Here is a 23,096-nt window from a genome sequence, read left to right on the forward strand (position 1 = left end):
CACCTGGAATGCCTGTCCCTCAACCCGCCCACGCCCTTTGCCCCGCCTACCTGACGGATTCCTGCTCACATGCCAGTCCCAGCTTGAACGTCGCTTTCTTTTGCCAGATTTAGCAAATTAAAATACAGGATGCCCCGCTGAACTTCAGATAAACAATGAGTAATCATTTTAGTAGGGTTAAGTCCCAAATAGCACATGCCCCAAATACTGCATGAGACATAATTATACTAAGAAATTATGCATGTTTATCTGAAATTCAAATTATCTGGGAAGCCTACTCTGTAATTTTCCCTGACTCATTTTTTTTTTCTAGGCTTTCTTCCCACCTGCTGCTTGTGGAGGCGTTCTGGCACTTTCCACGCACCCGTCACTGCACATTCTCCACCCCGTCTGTGCTCCCATCATCATTATCCTCACCTGCCACGGGGCCGGGACGTGGCAGTGTATTAGGTGTCACATATGAGTAAGTGGGTGCTTTCCTCTTATTTCCCCAACTCTCTATTTATTTTCAGGGATGACTTGGCAGGATCTGGTTTTGATTTCATTCAGGATGTTGTGTGGGGAGATAAGAGTCAAGTTAACTACTGTGTGGGATTGCAGTAACACCCTTTTTTTTTTTTTTTTTTTTTTTTGCGGAACGCGGGCCTCTCACTGTTGTGGCCTCTCCCGTTGCGGAGCACAGGCTCTGGACGTGCAGGCTCAGCGGCCATGGCTCACGGGCCCAGCCGCTCCACGGCATGTGGGATCTTCCCGGACCGGGGCACGAACCCGTGTCGCCTGCATTGGCAGGCGGACTCTCAACCACCGTGCCACCAGGGAAGCCCAGTAACACCCTTTTAACAAAGATGTGTCCCAAGAAGACACTTGGGGCTCAGACACTTCACAACCTGATGGAAAAAAGCCCGAGGCCCGTGGTGGGCACTTATGGTCCCTCCCTGCCACCGTGCTCCAAGAAGGTAGAGGGTGCGAGGGCTCAGGCTCCCTCCTCCCCGTGATGCTGGGGTCAGGTAGCAAATCAGCTGTGGCCCAAGAGGGTCCCTGTGTGTGAAGGGGAGGGGCTTTCTGTTTTTGAGACTTAGGTTCAGGGGATTCTGATTTTCCATCTTAACTTTGGGAGTGGATTGATTCTTTTGAAAGTTCTTTTAAACTGTTACTTTGGCATCTGACACACAGGAGAAAACTGGCCCGAGATGATGGTGGGTACAGCCCCACAAGACCATCAGAGCCTGGTGTCTGGGCTCCTGGTCCCGTGCTCTCACACCACCCTCAGCAGCAAGGACTCAGAGTCAGACGCCCAAAGGGAGAAACATTCCTCTGAGGACCACTGTGAGGGGGCACCCGCCCCCCCAAAACTATGGACCAGCCAAAGCACTGGTGGTTCCTAACAAATTGAACTGGGTAAGCACGGCGAGAGTTCCTTTTCTTATTGCTGCTAAGAATTTCCCAGCTTTCAACTCTCCCTTTCTCGGTTGAATGAAATTTCCAGAGTTGACCACTTGTTAATCATGCTGAACAAGAAACCCACAATGCCCAAATGTCCATAACGTGTGTGTGTGTGTGTGCGTGCGTGTGTGCACGTGGGGAGCCGCCCAGTAGTTTCTGACTCTTATTAATCTCTAGTCCCCGCTCTGCTCATCCCGATGCCTACAGGAGCGGGCAACATGGCCCAAGGTAGTTTCAAGGGATGGGCAACAGGTGTTATGAGAAAGAAAACAAGATCATGGTCCCATCCATCTGGGGAAGTCTGCACGCTCTGCCCCTCCTGGACGGTCACAAGCTTCTTTAGTTTAATAAAGGCTCTGATAGGTTCTACACTTTTCCTTCTAACTTCAAAAAGACGTTGTTTAACTCAGTGTTTTCCAAACTTGTTTGATCGGAGAACTACCCCATGTTTTACGAGCATCTCATCTGGTTCGTCATCCTGGGAACACGCTTTGGGGAAACGGTAGGAGTGGAGGTAAGCAAGAGTTTGCATTTCTCTCCGAGCTTTGGACCAGAATCTGGCTTAGAGAAAGTGAGCTGGCCTCAGCACTGCCCTGGCAGCAGGACTCCCAAGTGCCCACAGTGGGTACCAGCCACTCTAGCTGGGGGATGGTGAGTGTCGGGAAGGGGAGGGCATTTCCTGTACTTCCCTGACTGTGGTCGTCTGGAAAGCCTAGGCTGGTGGCCACTTAGAAGAGTCTTAAGAGCGTCAGAGTTTCATTTTGGGCTTGAAACGCTGTACAAGGCCACCTTTTAATAGTCACAATGCCGCCTGTGACACAGCATGGGGTGTGTGTCATCTGAGGAGGAAGCATGCTCTCTCCCCGCAGTCCAGGGCCGTGGCATTTCCTCTCTTGTGTGCTTTTCTTGCCAGCAACAACTAAGCCCAAGGCCACCATTTGCACAATTCCAGGGATTCTGCTACTTTGCTGTGGGGAACCCACGTGAACGGCGTCTCCCAGGGCTGTGCAAAGCGGTGGTGCCGTCCAAGCGCTTGCCTGCCGCAGGGTTTTGCCAGGACAATCCTATCTATTTCGTAAGTCCCACCTCAATGTCACCTCTAGTTACAGCAGGCCCCTGCTATTTACTATTATGATATCCTGTTTGTATTCTTTACAAATGGTGACTCATTTATCGACACCTGAATCCCTACATATTTTTACTTTTTTGAATATTGTCTGTCTCCCCCTCAAATAAAATATCAACTCCACAGGGTTGAGCAGAGTTTTGTTTGTTTGTTTTGGCCACTGTTGGATCCTTGGTGCCTTGGACAGTGCCTGGCACAGTGTCGCTCACCTCAAGTATTTGTTGAATGAATAAATGAAGAACAGCTTTGCAAGTTCTTCCCCAGTTGGGTGGTGATTGGTTGTGGAGAGTTGATGGACAAGGCCACTGGCCAACCAGTGGGCTGAGTGGTAGTGAAGGGCACGGCCTTCCAGCCTGGGCCAGTCATGGTCCGGGCAGGTGAGGAAGCACAGAAGTACAGAGAGCAATAGAAATGAGTTTTTATTTGTAAAAAGTTACAAAATAATATTGTACAAAAATAAAGTCTGTAGAGAACTTTGGTTGTATAACACAAACGACCGAGACATATCAGAGAAGTCAAAACTTCCAAAGAAGTGCACTGGATCAGATGGTAATCACAATGATAGAGAAAAATCACAAACTTTACCCTTTTGTGGATTTGGTGGAGCGATTTGCTTCAGTTAAAACCTGCTTATGGTGTGTAGGTAATGCTGGGAACAAGCTGTCAGCACCCGTTGAATCCCACTGCCCCTGTGGGCAGAGACTCTCCACGGGGAGCTGGGGCTGAGGCTGACCCCTGGGGACACCAGCCACCAGATCAGCCAGGACTCTCTGAATCGGACAGATGATCCTGGGGCTGCATCAAACTGTGCTTCGTGAATGAATGGTCGGCTGGGTCCGTCCCTATTTTGAGCAGGCTGCTCCTCAGCAAGGTCCCTGCTTGGGCCCCAAGAAAGGACAAAAGGGAGGCCCTTTTCCTCTATTTCCGAGTCGTGTAAGGGGAACAGAAAGGACAGAGGGTGCAGAACGATGGACAGCTCGGGTCTTTTGGGGCGGGGTGGGGGGTGTGGAAAGGGATGTCTGGTAACTGCTGCTTCTTGGTTACTTTGTAAAATTAACATGATTATTTGAGGGAGGCCAGTAGGCTATTTAACGGCTAAACCTGTCATAGTTTGGGGCTAATAGCCACTGTGGTAGTGATAGATGATCTCTCTGATAAAAATCCCTTTTATGAGATGTGTAACAGGCTCTACAGTAGGGCTCAGTGCATTGAGTTGGGTCAGCTGCCAGACAAATCCACGATCTGGGGCGCTTAGGAGAGGGTTGTTCTCACCCTACACCTCCACCCCGTCAAAGGCTTTCAGCATCCAGGTGGCAGGGCGTGTGTGCTGAGGCTGCCCCAGGCCCATCTTGCTTGTCCACCCTTCCAGGGCACCTTCTCCCGAGGGAGGGGCAGCAACTGGTGGCTTTTTTGGCAACTGGCTGAGCCCACTTCCCGAAGGCCTGGAGCACTCCTTGGCTGCACTGGGGCCGAGCACGTTTCTCAGGAAGGTGGTGGGTGGAAGGGTAGAGGAAGAGTCTCCACAATCAGGGCAGAACCCTGGCTACCTGACAGGATTGTTACTTTGAGGTCTGCATTGAATCCAGGACTACCTACTAAGGGGACTTTAAGCTCTGATATATGTGGTTATGCATATGACAGACAGATACACGTGGAGGGGAGTGAGAGCTTAAATACAACAGGGAATGGAGCACACAGCCTATCTGCTGGGAGACAGAACCGTGAAGAGATGAAGCCGAGTGCCCTGGTCTCTGTGTCCTGCTCCCGAAAAGGGGGCCGGCTCAGAAATGTTCCTTCTGACACGTTTCTTCTCTAAAATATGAAAACAGGTAAGACGCTGAGATCTGGGGGAATCACACGAGAGCTCTTCTTAAAAAAGGTAAAGTAAGTGATTTTTTGCCTAGTGAAAAACTTTTTAATACTTTGAAAAGCATGGACCCTTGTTCCCAATTAAAATTTCCTTTGTCACCTTCTTTTGCATTTTGCGAGCACATATACTTTGGCACCTTTGAAAAGAAACTTTAATAAATAAGGGAAGAAAGAGAAACTCATTAGTGAACGGTAATAAATAACAATAACTTAAATCTCAATAAATATTTTCTCTATACTTCTGTATCTGAAACAGATGCATTGCATCGAGTAGCTTCTCTGGTCACTGGTGACCACGCATAACGGAGCTGGGGTGTATGTAACATCTGTCTCTCTGTAAACCGAGAGCCCGGCGACCTCCCCGCCCCGGTGCAGCTGGGGGCCTTCCCCGAACGCTCTCCTGCAAGAATGCTGCCGAAAACCACAACTGGTTTCCTGTTTCCAAGGACAGAAAGGAAATACCTTCAGGTTTGGTTTTAGTCATGAGGACAGCCTTTCTGGTTCCTAGCCAACCTCTTCCCACCTCGCACACCATGTTTGAAATCAATCACCCACTGTTCCCCAAAACGCTGTCTGGAGTAAACCTCAGGCCTGAACCTTCAAAAGCAAAGGTTACTACCTCTTGTGTGTGTCTTTGCTTTTTTTTTTTTCCCTCCTTGCCGGTGTATGTCTCCACTGAGTGACAGAAAAATAAACCTTTCTTGCTTTCAGCAGTAAAACGTAATGACAGGGAACGACACCAGGAGGACCATTTCCCTGGTGTCTCCAGACATGTGAAAACAAACCACAGGAGATACACTGGTTTGGTTTCAAGTGCATCCGCAACTGTACCCGTGACCGGCGACGGTGGACTGTATCGGATGAAACGACGGCAACACCCAAGCAGGGACACCAGCCCTGAGCTTCTGGTGACGCTGGCCGCCATCTGGGAGAATGCAGACAGCTGTTTTCTCTCTCTCCCGCCCTGTTTTCTGTCGCTGGGTCTCTCTCCGCCAGGCTCCCACAACGGCTGCCTGCCTCCTCCTCGCCTCCTTGGTCCTTATCTTCCCCTCTGGGCAAACGTTTTCTGGGAACCTTGGTCCCTTCCTTTGCACTTTGTGGCAGGAATGCAATACACAGCGGTCTCTGGAGCGGGAGTCAGATACATCCACAGCGTTTGGCGGAATGCTTTCTCAGAATATGGTAAACCAGGTTATCATCTAGAAAGGACAGGTCGTCGTCGAAGGCGAGGGGTCTGCAACACGCCTGCCCGACTTTGTCACTCACCAGCCTTCTACTTTTGGACAAGTTTTTTAATATTTTGTCATACATTGTCTCGGCTGCATCGCATGAGCCGCTGCAGTACCTGAAAATGAGTTCCTCCTTGGTTTCGTAGCCCAAACCCAAGTCAGTGACGTTCAGATGCACGGCCGTTAAGACGCATCCCCGATTTCGGCCCCTCTGGCCCCGCCGGCCTTTCCCTCGGGAACCCTCCGGGCTGGCGGCTGCAGCCTGCCGGTGCCGCTCTCGGCGGGGCAGCACGGCCATTTGTTTATCTGGTGACCTTTTCAGTCTTCTAATGGTGGCTTGTATAAAATCCATGACATCATCAAACTGATCAGGATAATCCTCTGGCATATTTGCTGTGCAACAAGAAAACAGAAACGGTCACGTGAGACATTTCGAGGAGGCTCCAAGATCCCAGCGTCTCCTAAAGGCGGCCAAGCTCGGCCTCGCGGTGAAACTGCCAGCTCAGGGACCGCCGTCACCCCCTCCAGCCCGAGCCTGAGGACACAGGCCAAAAGGTGCCCTCCAAGACTCCGCGGAAGGAAGTTCATCCACTCGAAAGAGGAGACTGACACGGGGGGTGACCCACTTCCTTGCTGAAAACAAATCCTTAGAAGTGGAATTGCCATTTGAATAACATCTGCCATTTTGTAACGCGTCTGTATTGAGGGTGCTGATGCTGATCGAGGCCGCTTCTTCTTGTTCTAATGACGTAACCTACAGCTGTGGTTCTCAAATGTGAGTGTGGATGTGACTATGCTGGGCTGCTCACGGAAATGCAGAGTCCTAGCCTGACCCTTAAGGGAAGCGTGGGGAGGGGCCGAGGAATCTATTTTTAACGAGCCCTGGAGAAGTTCTGATGGGGGTGGTCCATGGAGCATACGTTGAGAAACCCTGTCTTAGAGGGTGAAAAAAGGATTAACCTTGGATTGGGCTTGGAAGACACTGCTGCTTTCACCTGGAATACCGAGGAGTGCTCCTTCCTGAAATCCACCCCGACTTAACACCTCTGCTCAGCTGAGTGGGACGAGAACCATTTTGACAGATCACATGAAAAGCTCTTGAGCTCAGCTATATTTTAGAGCTTCCTTAAAAAACATAAAGCCTACTTTTCACTAACACAGAGACTAATTTACCACTTCTTTGGATTAGCATGACTTTAAAAATATATGGTCATACTGTAAGATGACATTTTAAAAAATTTTTTCATATATTTTATTTAACCTTGTATTTCCTTTGTTTTTTGAGTATTTACAGTTAATGTATTTTCTTTCTTTTTTTATTTTTTTTTAACATCTTCATTGGAGTACCATTGCTCCACAATGGTGTGTCAGCTTCTGCACTACCACAAAGCAAATCAGTTATACATATACATATGTCCCCATATCTCTTCCCTCTTGCGTCTCCCTCCCACCCTCCCTATCCCACCCCTCTAGGTGGTCACAAAGCACCAAGCTGATCTCCCTGTGCTATGCGCCTGCGTCCCACTAGCTATCGGTTTTACAATCCGTAGTGTATATATGTCCATGCCACTCTCTCACTTTGTCCCAGCTTACCCTTCCCCCTCCCCGTGTCCTCAAGTCCATTCTCTAGTAGTTCTGCATCTTTATTCCTGTCCTGCCCCTAGGTTCTTCATGACCTTTTTTTTTTTTTTTTTTAGATTCCATGTATATGTGTTAGCATACGGTATTTGTCTTTCTCTTTCTGACTTACTTCACTCTGTATGACAGACTCTAGGTCCATCCACCTCACTACAAATAACTCAATTTCATTTCTTTTTATGGCTGAGTAATATTCCATTATATATATGTGCCACACCTTCTTTACCAATTCATCTGTTGATGGACACTTGGAGGTTCCTTAAAAAACTAAAAATAGAACTACCATACGCCCCAGAAATCCCACTACTGGGCATATACCCTGAGAAAACCATAATTCAAAAAGAGTCATGTACCACAATGTTCATTGCAGCTCTATTTACAATAGCCAGGACATGGAAGATGACATTTAAATGTATCATAGCAGTACATGGACTGAGATGCTGTTTGTGGGCAGATGGTGGGAGGGGGTTGTCCAGCCTCTGCTGCGGGCTGTCACATGACTCCCACTGGCTTTGGTTGCAAAGAGGACAAGAGATGTGCATTTTAGGGAGGTCACATGGAGGAGTGATTGAGGTGATGCTTCTACGGTGTTTGAGACCTTTGGGCAAACGCATGAATTTGCAGTCTCTTGGCATTTTCTGCTGTGTTTCAAGCATTTGCTTTGGCTGATCCAGTAAGAGAAGAGTAACTTTGAACAACTGAATACATTTTTAAAAGGGGAAAGCAATTCAAACGCCCATTTATTAGGTACTAAACCTTTTATGCTCCCCATCCCATTTTCAGGTAATTTAGTATGTTTAGGGTTATATGTGGCTTAGGACAATACGCCACAAAAGAGTTGTTAGCAAGAGGGAATTTTTTTTGCCAAGCCCATGTTAAAGCAGCAAAGGATTACACTGTGCCTAACCCACGTCAAATGGTTTTGTTATGAACAAATTGTTAAAACAGATATCAGGTATCCTGTTGTGTAAAACATAATCCAGCTAAGGCAACTTAACCATATCTATTTCTGTTTCTCTCTCTCTCTCTCATCTGTGTGTGTGTGTGTGTGTGTGTGTGTGTGTGTGTGTGTATGCAGAACATATGACATATAGTAATGAAAAGAGTGGGGATGGTGTGGAATTTCCAGATCACCTTGTTGCCCTAAAACTAAAATCTAAAATTTGGCACTGGGTGGTCCTGTGCACAGAATTCTCAAAGCTGCTTCCACTGGTCTGTGCCCCATCGCCTCTTGCCCCCGAGCCCCTGCATTCCAGCCTTACCCTCCTTCAGTCTGTCTTCCACCCGGCAGCCAGAGCAACACTCTTAAAACTGTTAACGCAGCTCACGTCCCTTCTCTGCTCCAAGCCCTCCAGTGGCTCCCCATTTCCCTGGGCATAAAAGTCAAAGTCCACCCTGGCCCAAGGCCCTCCCTGACCCGGCCCCCCACTCCGTCCCGTTCTCTGTTACCACTGACCTTCCTTCCTCCTTACTGCCTCCCCCTCCGGCTCCTCTGGCCTTCCCACTGTTCCTCAAACACAAGGTTTCTCAACCTCAGCACTACTGACATTCTGGGCTGGAACATTCTTTGTCGTGGGAGCATTTAAGGATGTGTAGTTGCATCCCTGGCCTCCACCCAGGAGATGCTAGTACTATCCCCCAGCCCCATCCCAACAGTGACGAACTGAAGTGTCCCCAGATATTGCCAAAGGTCCCCTGGGGGCAAGATCATCGTGGTCAAGAACCACACAGATCAGAACACAAACAGGGACTCAGGGCCTTTGTGCTGGCTGTTCCCTCTCTGCCTGAAACACCATTCCTTCGGGGTACCCAGTGACTCACGCCCACGTCCCCTTCAAGTCTTTGCTCAAATGTCACCACCACCAAGCCCCACCTTGACCTCCCTGTTTCAAATGCAATCCCTCCCAAGCCCGAAGCCAGACCCTCCTGCCCTCTTCCCTCCCCAGCGTAATACTCACTACCTTCCAACACACTGTCTAACTTTCCTTATGTTGACTACTTGTTGTCTGTCTTCTCTGAGTGAATGTCACCTCTGCGAGGCAGGGACCTTTGCGTGGCTTGCTCACCAGTGGATCCCAGGTGCCTACAATAGGTTCTGGTCCCTGGAGGCCCACAATGATTTCTGAATGAGTTAGGTCACTTTATGAGGGGAGAAAGAGAGAGTCCTTAATTTATCCAGGGGACACTTGGGCTTCAGCTGGGAACCGCACCATGATGAAATGAAACGCTCCAAGATAAATAGCCTCCATCACGCGGGTAGCCGCAGTGCGCGAGCAGCATGGTCATCTCCCTCCTGCGAGCGAATAAGCAGCAAATAACCAAGCTCACTCCCTTGCCAGCTTCCAGCAGCTTTAGAGTGTCAGCTCTCAAAGCCCACTTCATCCTGAGGATTCAGAAAGGTTCTGGCTCCACGGGAGTAACGTTTTCCCAAGAAGGACTGGAAGAGTGGGAGAGTATTGGAATCTGAATTTGTCGTTTCCTCTGAACCGCTTCTACTGGACTTCCTTAGGAAGTCTCCTTCCTTCCTGCCTCCCTCTCTCTCTCCCTTCCTTTCCTTCTCTGTTCTTAAAAAAAAAAATGTTGAATCGATAAAGAAGACGTGGCACATATATACAATGGAATATTACTCAGCCATAAAAAGAAACGAAATTGAGTTATTTGTAGTGAGGTGGATGGACCTAGAGTCTGTCATACAGAGTGAAGTAAGTCAGAAAGAGAAAAACGATTACCATATGCTAACATGTATATATGGAATCTAAAAAAAAAAAAAAAAAAAGATGGCTCTGAAGAACCAAGGGGCAGGACAGGAATAAAGACGCAGACATAGAGAATGGACTTGAGGACACGGGAGGGGGAAGGGTAGGCTGGGACGAAGTGAGAGAGTGGCATGGACATATATACACTACCAAATGTAAAACAGATAGCTAGTGGAAAGCAGCCGCATAGCACAGGGAGATCAGCTCGGTGCTTTGTGACCACGTAGAGGGGTGGGATAGGGAGGGTGGGAGGGAGGGAGACGCAAGAGAGAAGAGATATGGAGATGTATGTATATGTATGGCTGATTCACTTTGTTCTAAAGCAGAAACTAACACACCATTGTAAAGTAAGTATACTCCAACAAAGATATTAAAAAAATTTCTTTTTCTTTTTTTTGCCACACCAAACGGCTTGCAGGATTCTTAGTTCCCAGACCAGGGATTGAACCCAGGCCACAGCAGTGAAAGTGCCACTGGACCGCCAGGAAATTCCCTGAAAATTTTTTTAAAGCACTCTGCGTTAAAGATATGAACTACTTATTTCGAAAAATGACTTGCTTATGCTATTTGTGACTTTTTTTCAATAATAAGCTATAAAAGAGGAAATTAGGTGTGCTCAGTTTCAAAAACCCATGCTTGAATAGAAGTCTGAACTTCTAAACCTGGTATCTTAGAGGCGATTAGTCAAAATACAGGAAAAAAAAAAGTCTTTAAATTTCTAAAGAGACTCTTTGCTTTACAAAAGGATCCACATGATGGGGTCCCTGGCTCTTTTCAAGAACTCCTGAATAGATCATGAACTTAAGAACCTGGGAACATGGAAGTTAAAACTGATTGAGAATCAACTGAGGATTAATCAGAAATGAGGATGAAATATTACTAAAATTTTAACAAAAACAGATGTGAAAACATTTGACTTAGAAAAGTTCAACTTACACTGGTTTAGAGACTCATTATTTTATATAACATGATAAATTACATAATTTTATGTTACTAGGGTTATAATGATGATTTGAATCAGCATTTATAATGTTCTTATTTATTGCCTGACACTTTCGAAGTTCTGGAAAAATGTTGTCCCTCCTTTTTAAGACATTTTGACCACATGACTCTGTCCACTGGCTTTGCTTGCCAGATAAAATACAGAATACCTAGTTAAATTTGATTTCAGATAACTAGCAAATAAACTTATAGTATCAGCAGTCCTCAGTAATGTTTGGGACATACTTATCCTTTGTTATGAGAATGCTTAGTTCCTTTTTCTTTATTTTAATTTCTGCTTGGCCTTTTTGGGGTGATGCGTGTAGCAGTATGAATGCACCAGCCACTTATGCTTTTGGGTGAGGTGGTGAATGGATCATTAAGCCTGAATTAAAAGGCTTCCAGGCACCTGGGAAGCAGTCAATCTGTGTTTGATGTGTTAAACCAAACAGCGTAGGGGCTTCCCTGGTGGCGCAGTGGTTAAGAATCCGCCTGCCAATGCAGGGGATCACGGTTCAAGCCCTAGTCCGGGAAGATCCCACATGCAGTGGAGCAACTAAGCCCATGTGCCACAACTACTAAGCCTGTGCGCCTAGAGCCTGTGCTCTGCAACAAAGAGAAGGCACCACAATGAGAAGCCCACGCACCGCAACAGGGTAGCCCCCGCTCGCGTACTAGAGAAAGCCCCCGCGCAGCAACAAAGACCCAATGCAGCCAAAGATAAAAATAAAAAAATAAAGAGTGTAGGTAATGAGGACCGCTTTTGATGGGACATCTCCCTCATACCTTGTCGTTAAGGTGGAAATGTTTATTTAAGCCTCAGGTTCAGGACATAGGTGATTCTTATTGAACTGAAGGGGTTCCCCCCTGCCCCCTTTCTTCTGCTTCTTGAACAATAGAGGAAAAAATAAATATTTATGCTGAAAGTTTTACATGGATATGAATTTTGGAAACTAGAAAAGGGCAACATTATATTTTCCAAACCATAGAGCAAATTGGCCTGTCTCTTCCAACTGAATTCTTAATCCCAGGCCTTTTGCTGCTGACTGAGTTCATCTGTAAAGAGACCTCAAGTTATCAACACTAGGCATTTGGTGGGGGCATTGTGAGCCATGCCCCCACTGAGCCAATCTTTAGGGTCTCTGCAGAGGCCTCACACCTGGCTCAGGCAAGTAAACTCCCTGGGGGACCAAGAAGCCCCCAGCTGCCTCCATGTTCCTGGAATTCACTGAGCCAGGGGCAGCAAAGGGGTTGGGTTTGGATTAGTTCCCCAAATTAAGACTTAATGGCATATCACTTTCTTTATCCTATAAAGGGCTTGGCAGCATGTCAGCTACACAAATGGCCCTCGTTATTATGAACTTTGATAGTAAAATACTTGCAAAACACAAAAGAGGAGCATCGTTTTTAAAAAGTAAGTCAAACACTTGCCCATTTCCCAGACCCATTTGGAGGCTAGATCTGGGAAAACATGGACATCTAAAAGCTAGAGTTTTCGAAAAATCAAAACGCTCAAATGCATTTAAGTCATCCTTCAGGGTGCAACTAAACATTTTGGCATTATTCTATTTAAAATATTTTAACTTTGATGTGTCCTTTGTATAAACAATGTTATTTAAACAAATGAAACCTTGTACAGGGCCAGACTCTGGGAACAAACCAAACCATTCACTGCAGAGACTTTGCCCCCCTCGATTATGGGAAAACAGAAACATTACCTCAGGAACAAAGGCCTGGGATATTGACTATCTGGTAAAGTTAATTGAGTTTTTATAGGAACAATGGTGAGACCTCGGAGTACTCCTTGTAATAGCTGAACCAAGAAGCACATAATTCAAAGCATTATCTTGGCTAAGCTGGCATATAGTGGACAAAGTATTCCTTTAAATGTCAGATTTATCTTCAAAAGAGTACAGGTTAATTATATATATATATTTTTCAGGTTAATTATATTTTAATCAAGGGGTCATTTTATACTCGTATTGGGTTGTCCCCCTCCTCACCCGGCCTGGCTGAGTGTCTAAGCCAGTTTTCAGCCTGTCTTTGACCCATGGGCCCATGAGGGAGGCAGTGCAAGGCTGTGTAGGAAGCAGTGAGGAGGTGACCCCTTACCCAGAGTGGGGTGGGCCCCGAGGGGCCCAGGAAGGAGAGGGCTGGACCCTTGCACGCACAGTGGGCCTCTCCTACAGGAGCCGTCTTCCAGGCCAGAACTAGCCTCAAGGATGCAGAGGCTCTGGAGAGAAGGCACAGGTGTTTCTTGCTCTGGGGAGGACCCACCTCTGTACTCCAGCGAAAAGCATCCAGCTTCTGTGTACTGGAAGGGCAAGGGTTAATACGCTGAGGTCCGCAGGGGTGACCTACTGCCCAGGTCAAGGCCACACAGGCGAGAGGCACATCTTCAATCAGTGCCTGGGTGCCCTCACTCCAGGTGGTGCCCAGTTCTGGGGTGGGCTAGACCCTGGGTGTGAAGCCAGAGATGCTGTGCCTGCGGAGTCTCTCCTGAAAGGCTGTCTGCAAAAGGAGGCACGTGGAACCCGCCCCCCTGGGGGGGAGGACATTTAATCTGATATTCGTTGCCTACCTGTACCCCAGGTAAAGTACAAATTGCTCTGTAGACCAAGTATATAAAAAAGAGAAGTTCTGTGTGTGTGTATACACACACACATATATACAAACATGTATGTGTATATACACATATACACCTGCATGTTTACATGAAAAGATCAGCCTAAGATTTATGTAACCTCTCAAGAAAATTTCCAACTAATGTCATTCTTCAGAATTCTGTTTTTACTTTTCAATAATGTACGAACATGATTTTCTTTCACTAATATTGCAGTATTATGAGAACTACATGATGGAGTCTTACCTTTAAAATTCCCCACGTTACAAAGAATGTGCATCATCCTCTATCTGAAATGACAGCTTCCTTGATGTACTTAGTATGACCAGTGTCAAGGTGGGATGGATGCCACCTAGCATGAATTTTAACCCTGACAACGTCTCTGCAAGGCTAAAGTCGGGGTCGCCTATTTATCTCTACTTTACAGATCAGGAAACTGAGGCTCAGAGAAGGTAAATATCTATCTGCTCAAGGCCACGTGGCTCATAAATGTAGACTCAGCTGGTTTTGGTTTCAAAGCTCAGACTTGTTCTAGGGCTCCAAGCTGCCCATCTGTTTTTAAGTAAAAATTCCACTACGGTGCAGCTTGTCTAGTCTCGGGTGTGTGGTAACTTACTCTGGAAGATATGCTCATTTCACCTGCACGTATTTACCACATTCAGAACAGGAAGTGAGAAATACACTTTCTATTGGAAAGTTCAGCTTGAACTGAGGTACATTAAGTAGATTCTAAAGTTAGGCTGCCATGGACCACAGAATACAGTAAATCGTCTCCAGAAAGGGAAAAGCATGTCGTTCAGGGGCATCTCTCCCACATCCTGGGTCTTGCGTATCACCCTAAGGCAGAACTGGCAATTTCCCAGTTAAAACCGGAAAACCGGCAGCCAAGGGCGGTGGCAGATTCAGACAGAGAGGCCCCGTCTCCGGAAGCTCCTCAAACTCGCGCTGGCACCGAGTGATAAAGTCTCACTGCAGAGCTGGAGAGGACAGAGCCTGGGATTCCAGTCCGGGGTCAGTCCCTGCCCAGCCTGTGACCTTGGACTAGTCACTGAACCCTTCTGAGGTCAGCTAGCCCCTCTCGGGAGCCTTCCCCAGTGCTAATGCCCTAAGATGTGGACAGTCTAAGTCTTGGTGTCACCCCCGTCAGGGAGAGGACTGCCTCTGCTGATGCCCCCACAGCATTCTGCTAACCACCAGCATCAGGGGCCCCAGGAGACCCCATAAGAGGTATTTTAGGTTCTAGCAATTCTCAACCTTTTCCGTTTGCCTCTTGGTTCAACGTCTTGGTTACACCTGAAATAACCAAGTGCCTCTCAACTCATCAAGTCATCTTCCTATGTCTTATTTAGGAGAGGTGAAGAGATGTGTAGAAAGGGCCCTATACTTGTGTCTCAAAGCACCCAGGTTCTAGTGGGAGGTATCCTTACACCCCAGTCTCCATCTGTAAAAGTAGAGAAGGAGCCAATGACCTCTGAGAGGACACAGACACCAACATGCTATAAACCTGCAGTCTCCCTCACCCAAATGGCAAAATTGCCATTTTCTCAAAATCTCTATTTTATTCATTTCTGGTTTTGCTGCTTGGTCTTAGGACTCTAAGGCTAGAATCACCAATGGCACCTGCTACCAAATGCACTGTAAGAGCCCCACAGCTTGTCTTGGGGGCTGTTGACGCTTGTTTTTTATTTGACCTTCAGCGACCTCTGAAACGTGTGGTATTAGTTTAGGAGCGTGTTGCAGTTCTCTGAAAACTTCAAAGTTCTGTCATCTGCTACTATTTAAAAGTGTTGACGTTGCCACTTATTTGAACTAATTAAAATAAAGCACCCATGGGTCCCTAAGTACTGGAATGCTGAGGCATCTCGCATCATGTGACGACCACCCTTACCTTCCTATTTTGGACAGAGTATTCACCTAGCATTACACAGACCATCCTGGTCACAGTGGACTTGAGTTTTAACTTCAAGAGGGGTCCAGAGCATCTATTCTCCCATGAACAATCACCAGCTGAGGCAATTTACTAAGTCACTGTGACCACTGCCAGAGCTACCAGGGCATTCTCTCCATGACCAGTGGTTTGCCGGCAATAAAACATGACATGGGTTTATTTGAAAAGTATTTGCGTTGTAAAAACACCAGTGTTTTGTTGTTTTAAAAAAGCATTTCTGGATCCTCTCAAGACAGAAGAAAAGACGAACCAGTTCAAAATACAGAAAAAGAAGCCTTGGGTATACTTTTAAAGGCCATTTGCCCACCAGAATGCCATTTTAGTTACCACCTCCACCTACTTTGACCAACATCGCACACACTTATTAGCTATACCATGTCTTGACTACTTATCCTACAATTTAACTAAGAAAACTTGTCATCACTGTAATGGAAATGACTCTATGAATACAAATAGCCAAAAACCTCACTCAGGAAAGATGGACTGCATTCATTTTGTTACTCAGCTTCTAATTGCCCTGCTCTGATTTCCACCTATGTGGTCCATACTTTTATTATAGTGATGTTAATAATTTTATGGTAATACAGAATGGCTCCCCTGAGGGGAAAATGTCCATTCTTCTGCTTTTAAGCCAGGAAAACACTCAATAGGGTGTCCATTTGTCAGCTAATCCATGAACACCTGGTGCGAGCTAAAAGCAGACCACAGCCGGCTGTAAACACCTCATGCTCGAGTGCACACCAGGAGCCCTGCTACTGCCCTTATAAAACACTTAACAGGGGAGGGAGAGAAAGTTACCCAATACAATGAGCGCCCCTAGGGAAAATAATCCCTTGAGATGTTCTCAGAGGCGGGTGGTTTTTGAGGGGAAACCCCAAAGGAACCTGGAAAGCAGAAGAACCTGGCTTCTTCCTTCCCACAAAGCCCTGCCTGCAGCCAGAGAGGCCCCGTGGTTCCACTGGGTCCTGCATTCAACGTCCCTGGGCCCTTCCCAGTGGGCCCACCTGAGCGGTGGGTAGAAGGAACTCGAAGGGCCTGAGGGACCTGGGCAAGAAGAGGAGGGGTTAAGAAGCTGAAAGGAGAATAAAGGGGGTGAAAGAAAAGTATTCTTTATCATTTGAGCCTGCCTGATGGATTCCTGTGGTCAGATGTGAGGCAGACTTTCTGCCCCTTGGTGGATGAATTTACTGGAATCTCAAAGACTCTTCAGGTAATGAGCTAGACATATCATTCAAAAACAGCTGCATTTACAAAACCTCCACGCCTGACTTTTCTCCTCACTGAGGTAGCCAGAAGAGTTTCGGAGGAGAGTGGTAGGCCGGCAGGAAGTGGTCATGTGGTATGGTCAGAAGGGTGAGTGTTCCCTCAGGCTTTCCTGGGTCCAGTCTGGTTAAGTTGCTTAACCGTTTGCAGCCCCGATCTCCCCTGAAAATGGGGAGAGTTACATGGAATGGAAGAAAATTTTCGGTTCAGTGCCGGAAAGTACTTAACAAATGGCACCAAAAGTAAGTCCCTATGGTTTTCACATCTGTGCCCATTCTTCACTGACATTACCTTGGAAGCAGTGGTGTGAAGACCAACTCTGCTGGTTCTGGACAAAGGGGATGCAGACACTGGCCCCTTGCTTGTCCAGCATGTCGCATGGAGGAGAAGGCCTGGAGGCCCCGGCATGGTGGTCTGTGGACAGGAGGTGCAGGCCTGTCCTGGGAGTCTGGGCTGCCTCTTCTCTCTTCCTAGAAATGCCCCCAAATTAACCACACAAACATCAACTGACTCCACAGCCCATGAATGATATTTTGTGTCCACCTTGGCATAGATCGGTGTCTTCAAACTGTGGCATGTATCCCTCTGGGGGTACATGAGGACTTTCTACAGAGTCTATGGGTGGTTTTAAGAGAATCAATGTCCAGATCCTCAAATTCCACATGTGCTGCGTCCTAAGACCGGTCCACCTACGAATACTCCTGCAGCCAGTGCTCCTTCCACAATCATCCTGCCTTCCTGCCCGTCTCACTCATTTTACCGCGAGGCACTGTCTGGTGGATAGACACCTGTAAGGACAGTTCAGGCATGCATGGCTCCTTGGGATAAACTGGTATCAGTGACTCATGATGTGAGGACACATCATCGTGAACTTAGGATTCCAAAGATGTGTACCTGAATCTAATCATGTGGAAACAATCCCACAAATCCAAACCGAAGGACAGTCTGCAGAACAGCAGGCAAGACAGTCTGGACTTCTCAAAATGTGGGAAAAAAGGCTTGGGAGCTAATTCTAGATTAAAGGAGAATAAAGAGACATGACAATCAAATGCAAGTTGTGACTCTCAATTAAGGGAAAAAACTATGAAGAACATTATTGCCACAATTGGGGGCATCTGAATATGGACTATCTATTGGATAACAGTATTGTGTCAATGTTAAATTTCCTGAGACTGATAACTGAATTGTGGTTATATAAGGTAATGTCCTTGGCTCCTAGAAGGTTCATGCTGAACTATTTATTGTTGTGTTTGCAAGTAATTCTCAAATGGTTTAAGAAAAAAAAAATGAAGCAAAATGCTAATGAAAGGTCAGTCTTGGTGAAAAGGGGACATGGGTGTTCATTGTACTATGAACACTTACTAAAAAGTCCCATATGAATGACTCAAGAAATACCAAAGTAGGTGGTTCCATGTTTCATTCTGTCCAGGCACTCATGGCAAGGCATGGGGCTTCATTTGCCTGTCTGTCCATCTACCCATCCATCTATTCACCTTATAATTAGGATCCAGAGGCGTGGTGGTTGTCATGGATGTATACTAACATGTGCATTTTAAGTGAAAATGAAGTTGGACCTTTTCTGACCAAAAAATCAACTTATTTGAGCTGATTTGTTTGATAATTTTCCACGAATTGGATAAGTTACATTTGCAGCTCCAAGGTTTTGCCAAAAATAGATTTGAAGCACATATCTAGTTCCCAAATGGGCTGGAAATTACATCTGCTACAACTATTTAAACTTGTGATAAAAATGCAGATATCACTTTAGAAGTGTGCAATAGTTTTTCAATGTAATTTTGTAGGTTTGCAAGCAAAAAAGTTTGAAGACTTTAAAAAACCATGCTCAGTTATACAATCATACAAAAGTGGGTTTTGTCTCTACTGAGCTAAGCAGTTGATTCCCAAGATCTGTGTTATGCAAACCCACTCCTGTTCCCACAGAGGCCATCACTCTGGCACATGTGCAGTCACCCTTGGCTTCCCAAGTGGACACTTCCTTCCCTGGGCGGAGCAGAAGCCACCTGAGGGCAAGTGCCTTCTCGAAGGCCTCCCAAATGCCATCAGCCTATCAAGCATTCTAGGAGACCTCACTTTGTCCCTAAGAGTCAGGGAGCCTTCTCTCACTGCAAAAAGCATCGATATTATAGGACTGTGCAGAGAAATACATGTTTCTCTCCCTAAAATGTCCTGATTTAGACTTCTAAATATCCATTAATAATACGAGCCTAGGCCCACTGCAGCCCAAACAGGGATCAAAGAAAGGGCCTCAAGGAAATATAATATTCCTTGCTTCTTGCTATTAGTTTGCTCATTGATTTTCCTAGTAATACGTGTTTCAGTTAGTGAATACATTTTTAGCAAGCCAAGGTTTGTGTTTTCTTAATCTTCTAATATGAGAGCAGTCTGTGTTAAGCCAGCATTATTGGCTTTGGGACTAGAAGTTGGAGGTTTGCTGGCTTCACCACTTATTGGATTTGTGACCTTGAGCAAATCTCTATGTCTCATTGCTTCATCTGTACAACAGGGATAAATAACATCTCCTCTTGTCCAGTATAGCTCAAACCTACTCGATTTTAGGACAATATGCAAAACCTATTTGTTAAAATAACAAATGCTGGAGAGGGTGTGGAGAAAAGAGAACCCTCATACACTGTTGGTGGGAATGTAAACTGGTGCAGCCATTGTGGAAAACGGTATGGAATTGCCTCAAAAAACTAAAAATTGAATTGCCATATGATCCAGCAGTCCCACTCCTGGGCATATTTCTGGACAAAACTATAATTCAAAAAGATACATGCATCCCTATGTTCAAAGCAGCACTATTCACAATAGGCAAGACATGGAACAACCTAAATGGTCATCAACAAATGAATGGATAAAGAAGATGTGGTATATATATATATATATATACACATATTTATAATGGAATACTACTCGGCCATAAAAAAGAATGAGATAATGCCATTTGCAGCAACATGGATGGACCTAGAGATTATCATAAGAAGTGAAGTAAGTCAGAAAGAGAAAGACAAATACCATAAGATATCACTTATGTGTGGGATCTAATCTAATCTAAAATATGACACAAGTGAACTTATCTACGAAACAGAAATAGACTCACAGACATAGAGAACAGACTTGTGGTTACCAAGGGGGAAGGGGGGAGAGGGAGGGATGGATTGGGAGTTTGGTATTAGCAGATGCAAACTCTTATATATAGGATGGATAAACAACAAGGTCCTACTGTATAGCACAGGGAACTATATTCAATATCCTGTGATAAACCATTATGGAAAAGAATATGAAAAAGAATGTATATATATGTACAACTGAATCACTTTGTTGTACAGCAGAAATTAACACAACATTGTAAATCAACTATACTCAATAAAATAAATTAAAAACACCTTATTTGTTAAAAAGTGGGTGGGTTACCACGTGGAGAGCTAAGATGTGCTCTGATACTAACTTTATTTTTCTTTAGCTTTTATTTTATTTATTTCTTTATTTTTAATTGAAGTATAGTTGATTTACAATGTTGTGTCAGTTTCTGGTGTACAGCAAAGTGATTCAGATATGTACATATGTATGTATATGTATATATATTCTTTTTCAGATTCTTTTCCATTATAGTTTATTACAAGATTTTTTAAACATCTTTATTGGAGTATAATTGCTTTACAATGGTGTGTTAGTTTCTACTTTATAACAAAATGAATCAGCTATACATATACATATATCCCCATATCTCCTCCCTCTTGCGTCTCCCTCCCTCCCACCCTCCCTATCCCATCCCTCTAGGTGGTCGAAAAGCACCGTGCTATGTGGCTACTTCCCACTAGCTATCTATCTTACGTTTGGTAGTGTATATATGTCCATGCCACTCTCTCACTTCGTCCCAGCTTACTCTTCCCCCTAGCCGTGTCTATTACAGGATATTGAATATAGTTCCCTGTGCTATACAGTAGGTCCTTGTTGTTTATCTATCCTATATATAATAGTTTGCATCTGCTAATACCAAACTCCCAATCCATCCCTCCCCCCGACCTTTCCCCTCTGGTAACCGTAAGTTTGTTTTCTATATCTGTGAGTCTATTTCTGTTTTGTAAATACATTCATCTGTATGATACTAACTTAAGTTTTTATTTGTAGCTCTTCACTTATTTGAGGATTAACAGGTTGATTCAATTGTGCTTATGCCTAGACACTTTAAAAATAAGGGCACACTTCAAAATGAAAAATATGCCTATGCTATAGACTCGTGAAGCTTGGGACTTGAGTAAGTTTTGCAGCAAGAAGGCTTTGCAGTGAGATCCTGCTTGCTGCCACCTGCTTGCTTGAGACACTCCAGCGGCACCCCGCTGCCATCAGAAACAGAGCAAGCACCTTCTTTTCCTGGATTTTACAGTATCTCATAATCTGGGTATCACCTACAGAGATATCCTAAATTTCACACTACTTCCCGCCACCTGTTCTCAGTACTTGGCGACTCGTCTGGCCTCCTCCTTGTATCCACCACCTGCCCCTTCCCCATATCGTGATCACAAATTTGCCTGTGCTTCTCCTTGGTCTGGAATGTGCCCTTTTCCCTTTCCCTTCCTTTCCTAATACCCATCTTTCAAGTACCAGCTCAAATCCCCCCTCTCCCCCAAATTCTTTCCTGCTATAATCTCCAAATCCCAGTGACTTCATTGCTAGGAATTCTTACCATGACCACAGCTAACATACATGCCTTGGTAGACACAGTTATCTCTCGGACTGACAATCCACCCACCCACCCACCCATCGGCCTATCCATAGTTTACAACTAGATCATAAGCTATTTAAGTTCACAATTTTGCCTTTTAGATGCCCACACAGCACCTAGAGCATGAAAGATATTTAATACTTGCTTCCTGATTGAGCTCAAGTGATTAATTAAAGAATATGTGTTTTAATTGAATAAAGGGGCTATGGGCCATTAAGTGCTAAAGAAACAAAGGTGAAAGGGACATTAGGAGAGGAAAATGCCAGATAGCTTTTATTCTTCTATCAGTGAAAGTAGAATCTTTTGAGAATAATTCTTTGGCTGTTGGATCGGCCTAAGGTCCTACTAAGACTGGCCAATTCAAATTAAGCCTGAAATAGATTTCTCTAAACAGCAACAGTTTGAAATAGGTCTTCAGACTGAGGCCAGAATGAGATGTTGGTCTCAGATCTCAAGTGAGAAATCAGTGCTTCCTAAAAGCCTGACATGCAATTTCCTGATTCCAGGACCCCCAGCCCAAGTGGCACAGCCCTTTCTCAGCTTAGGGACTTTATTACGGTATCATCTATTCATACAGTCCCTAAAATAATAAGAAGCAATAGATGGATGGCACTTAATTTATTCTGAACTCTGAACCCACAACATTAGATTTGAAAGCTTAAAATTTAACCAGCTTATTGCACTAGAAGCTTTCTTAGCCGAATAACAATGGGCTGAAAGTTTACTAAATTCACTAACAGTTTTTTTTGCTGAGTTTGTGAAACAGCTTAAATATCCAGGTGGGATCACTTAACACAGAAATACTCTATCTCAAGACAGGGAGCCTCCAACTCACAGCCCCCTTATCACCTACCTGTAAGGATCTTAGTGTGCCCTGACCCCTTTCTTCCCATGGGGAAGAGGGTCTCTCTAACATGACCATGGGCATCTGGTGGGAACAATTCCATAGGAACTATGTGGGCTCAGAGAATGGGGAAGGGAAGGAGCTGTGAAACCTGGGAAGAGCCAGGGGGAGCTGACCCGGGGGGCAGAATCCCAGGCAAGACTGGCCCGCCTACTTGCTGACCAACTGACTGTCTCTGGGGCCCAAAATAGCCTCCCTGCAAGGCCTGCATTTCTTTCACTCTCCATGCTTTGTCGGGCTGCTTGAAATTCCACCAGTTAGAGCAATGGCTTGGCAGGGGCTGAAGTGAAAGTCTGTGTCGGGAGAAAAGGCATTCACTGGGTGCATGCTGCAAGGAGGAGGGTGGCACGTTCAATAGTTGTTTATGGGGCACAGGTTTTACCAAGCATTATCTCGTTTAACTCTCACAGCAGCCCCAGGAGGCAGGATGAATAGTATTCCTGTTTTACAGATGAGGAAACTGCGCTTTAAGAGCTGTTAAGTAACCGCTGGGTAAGTGGCAAGACTGGGATCCAAACCATAGACTGATCTGAATGTGTGGACGTGAGCTCTTGCTTGTTGAAACTCCA

At 45.5% G+C, this 23,096-nt stretch overlaps 1 protein-coding gene across 1 annotated transcript in view; it reads right to left on the minus strand.

The window, feature by feature from the left end:
- Positions 1 to 3,490: 3,490 nt before the first annotated feature.
- GDNF (glial cell derived neurotrophic factor) overlaps positions 3,491 to 23,096 on the minus strand; it is a 29,203-nt gene continuing 9,597 nt past the window's right edge. The window contains exon 3 of the mRNA XM_081231778.1: positions 3,491 to 6,060. Within this exon, the coding sequence (XP_081087904.1) occupies positions 5,576 to 6,060 (485 nt within the window). The 3' untranslated portion in view covers positions 3,491 to 5,575. The remainder of the gene's footprint in view (positions 6,061 to 23,096) is intronic.

The sequence above is a fragment of the Mesoplodon bidens genome (genome assembly GCF_964165515.1).
Source record: "Mesoplodon bidens genome assembly, chromosome: 4".
In the NCBI taxonomy this organism is placed as follows: Eukaryota; Metazoa; Chordata; class Mammalia; order Artiodactyla; family Ziphiidae; genus Mesoplodon; species Mesoplodon bidens.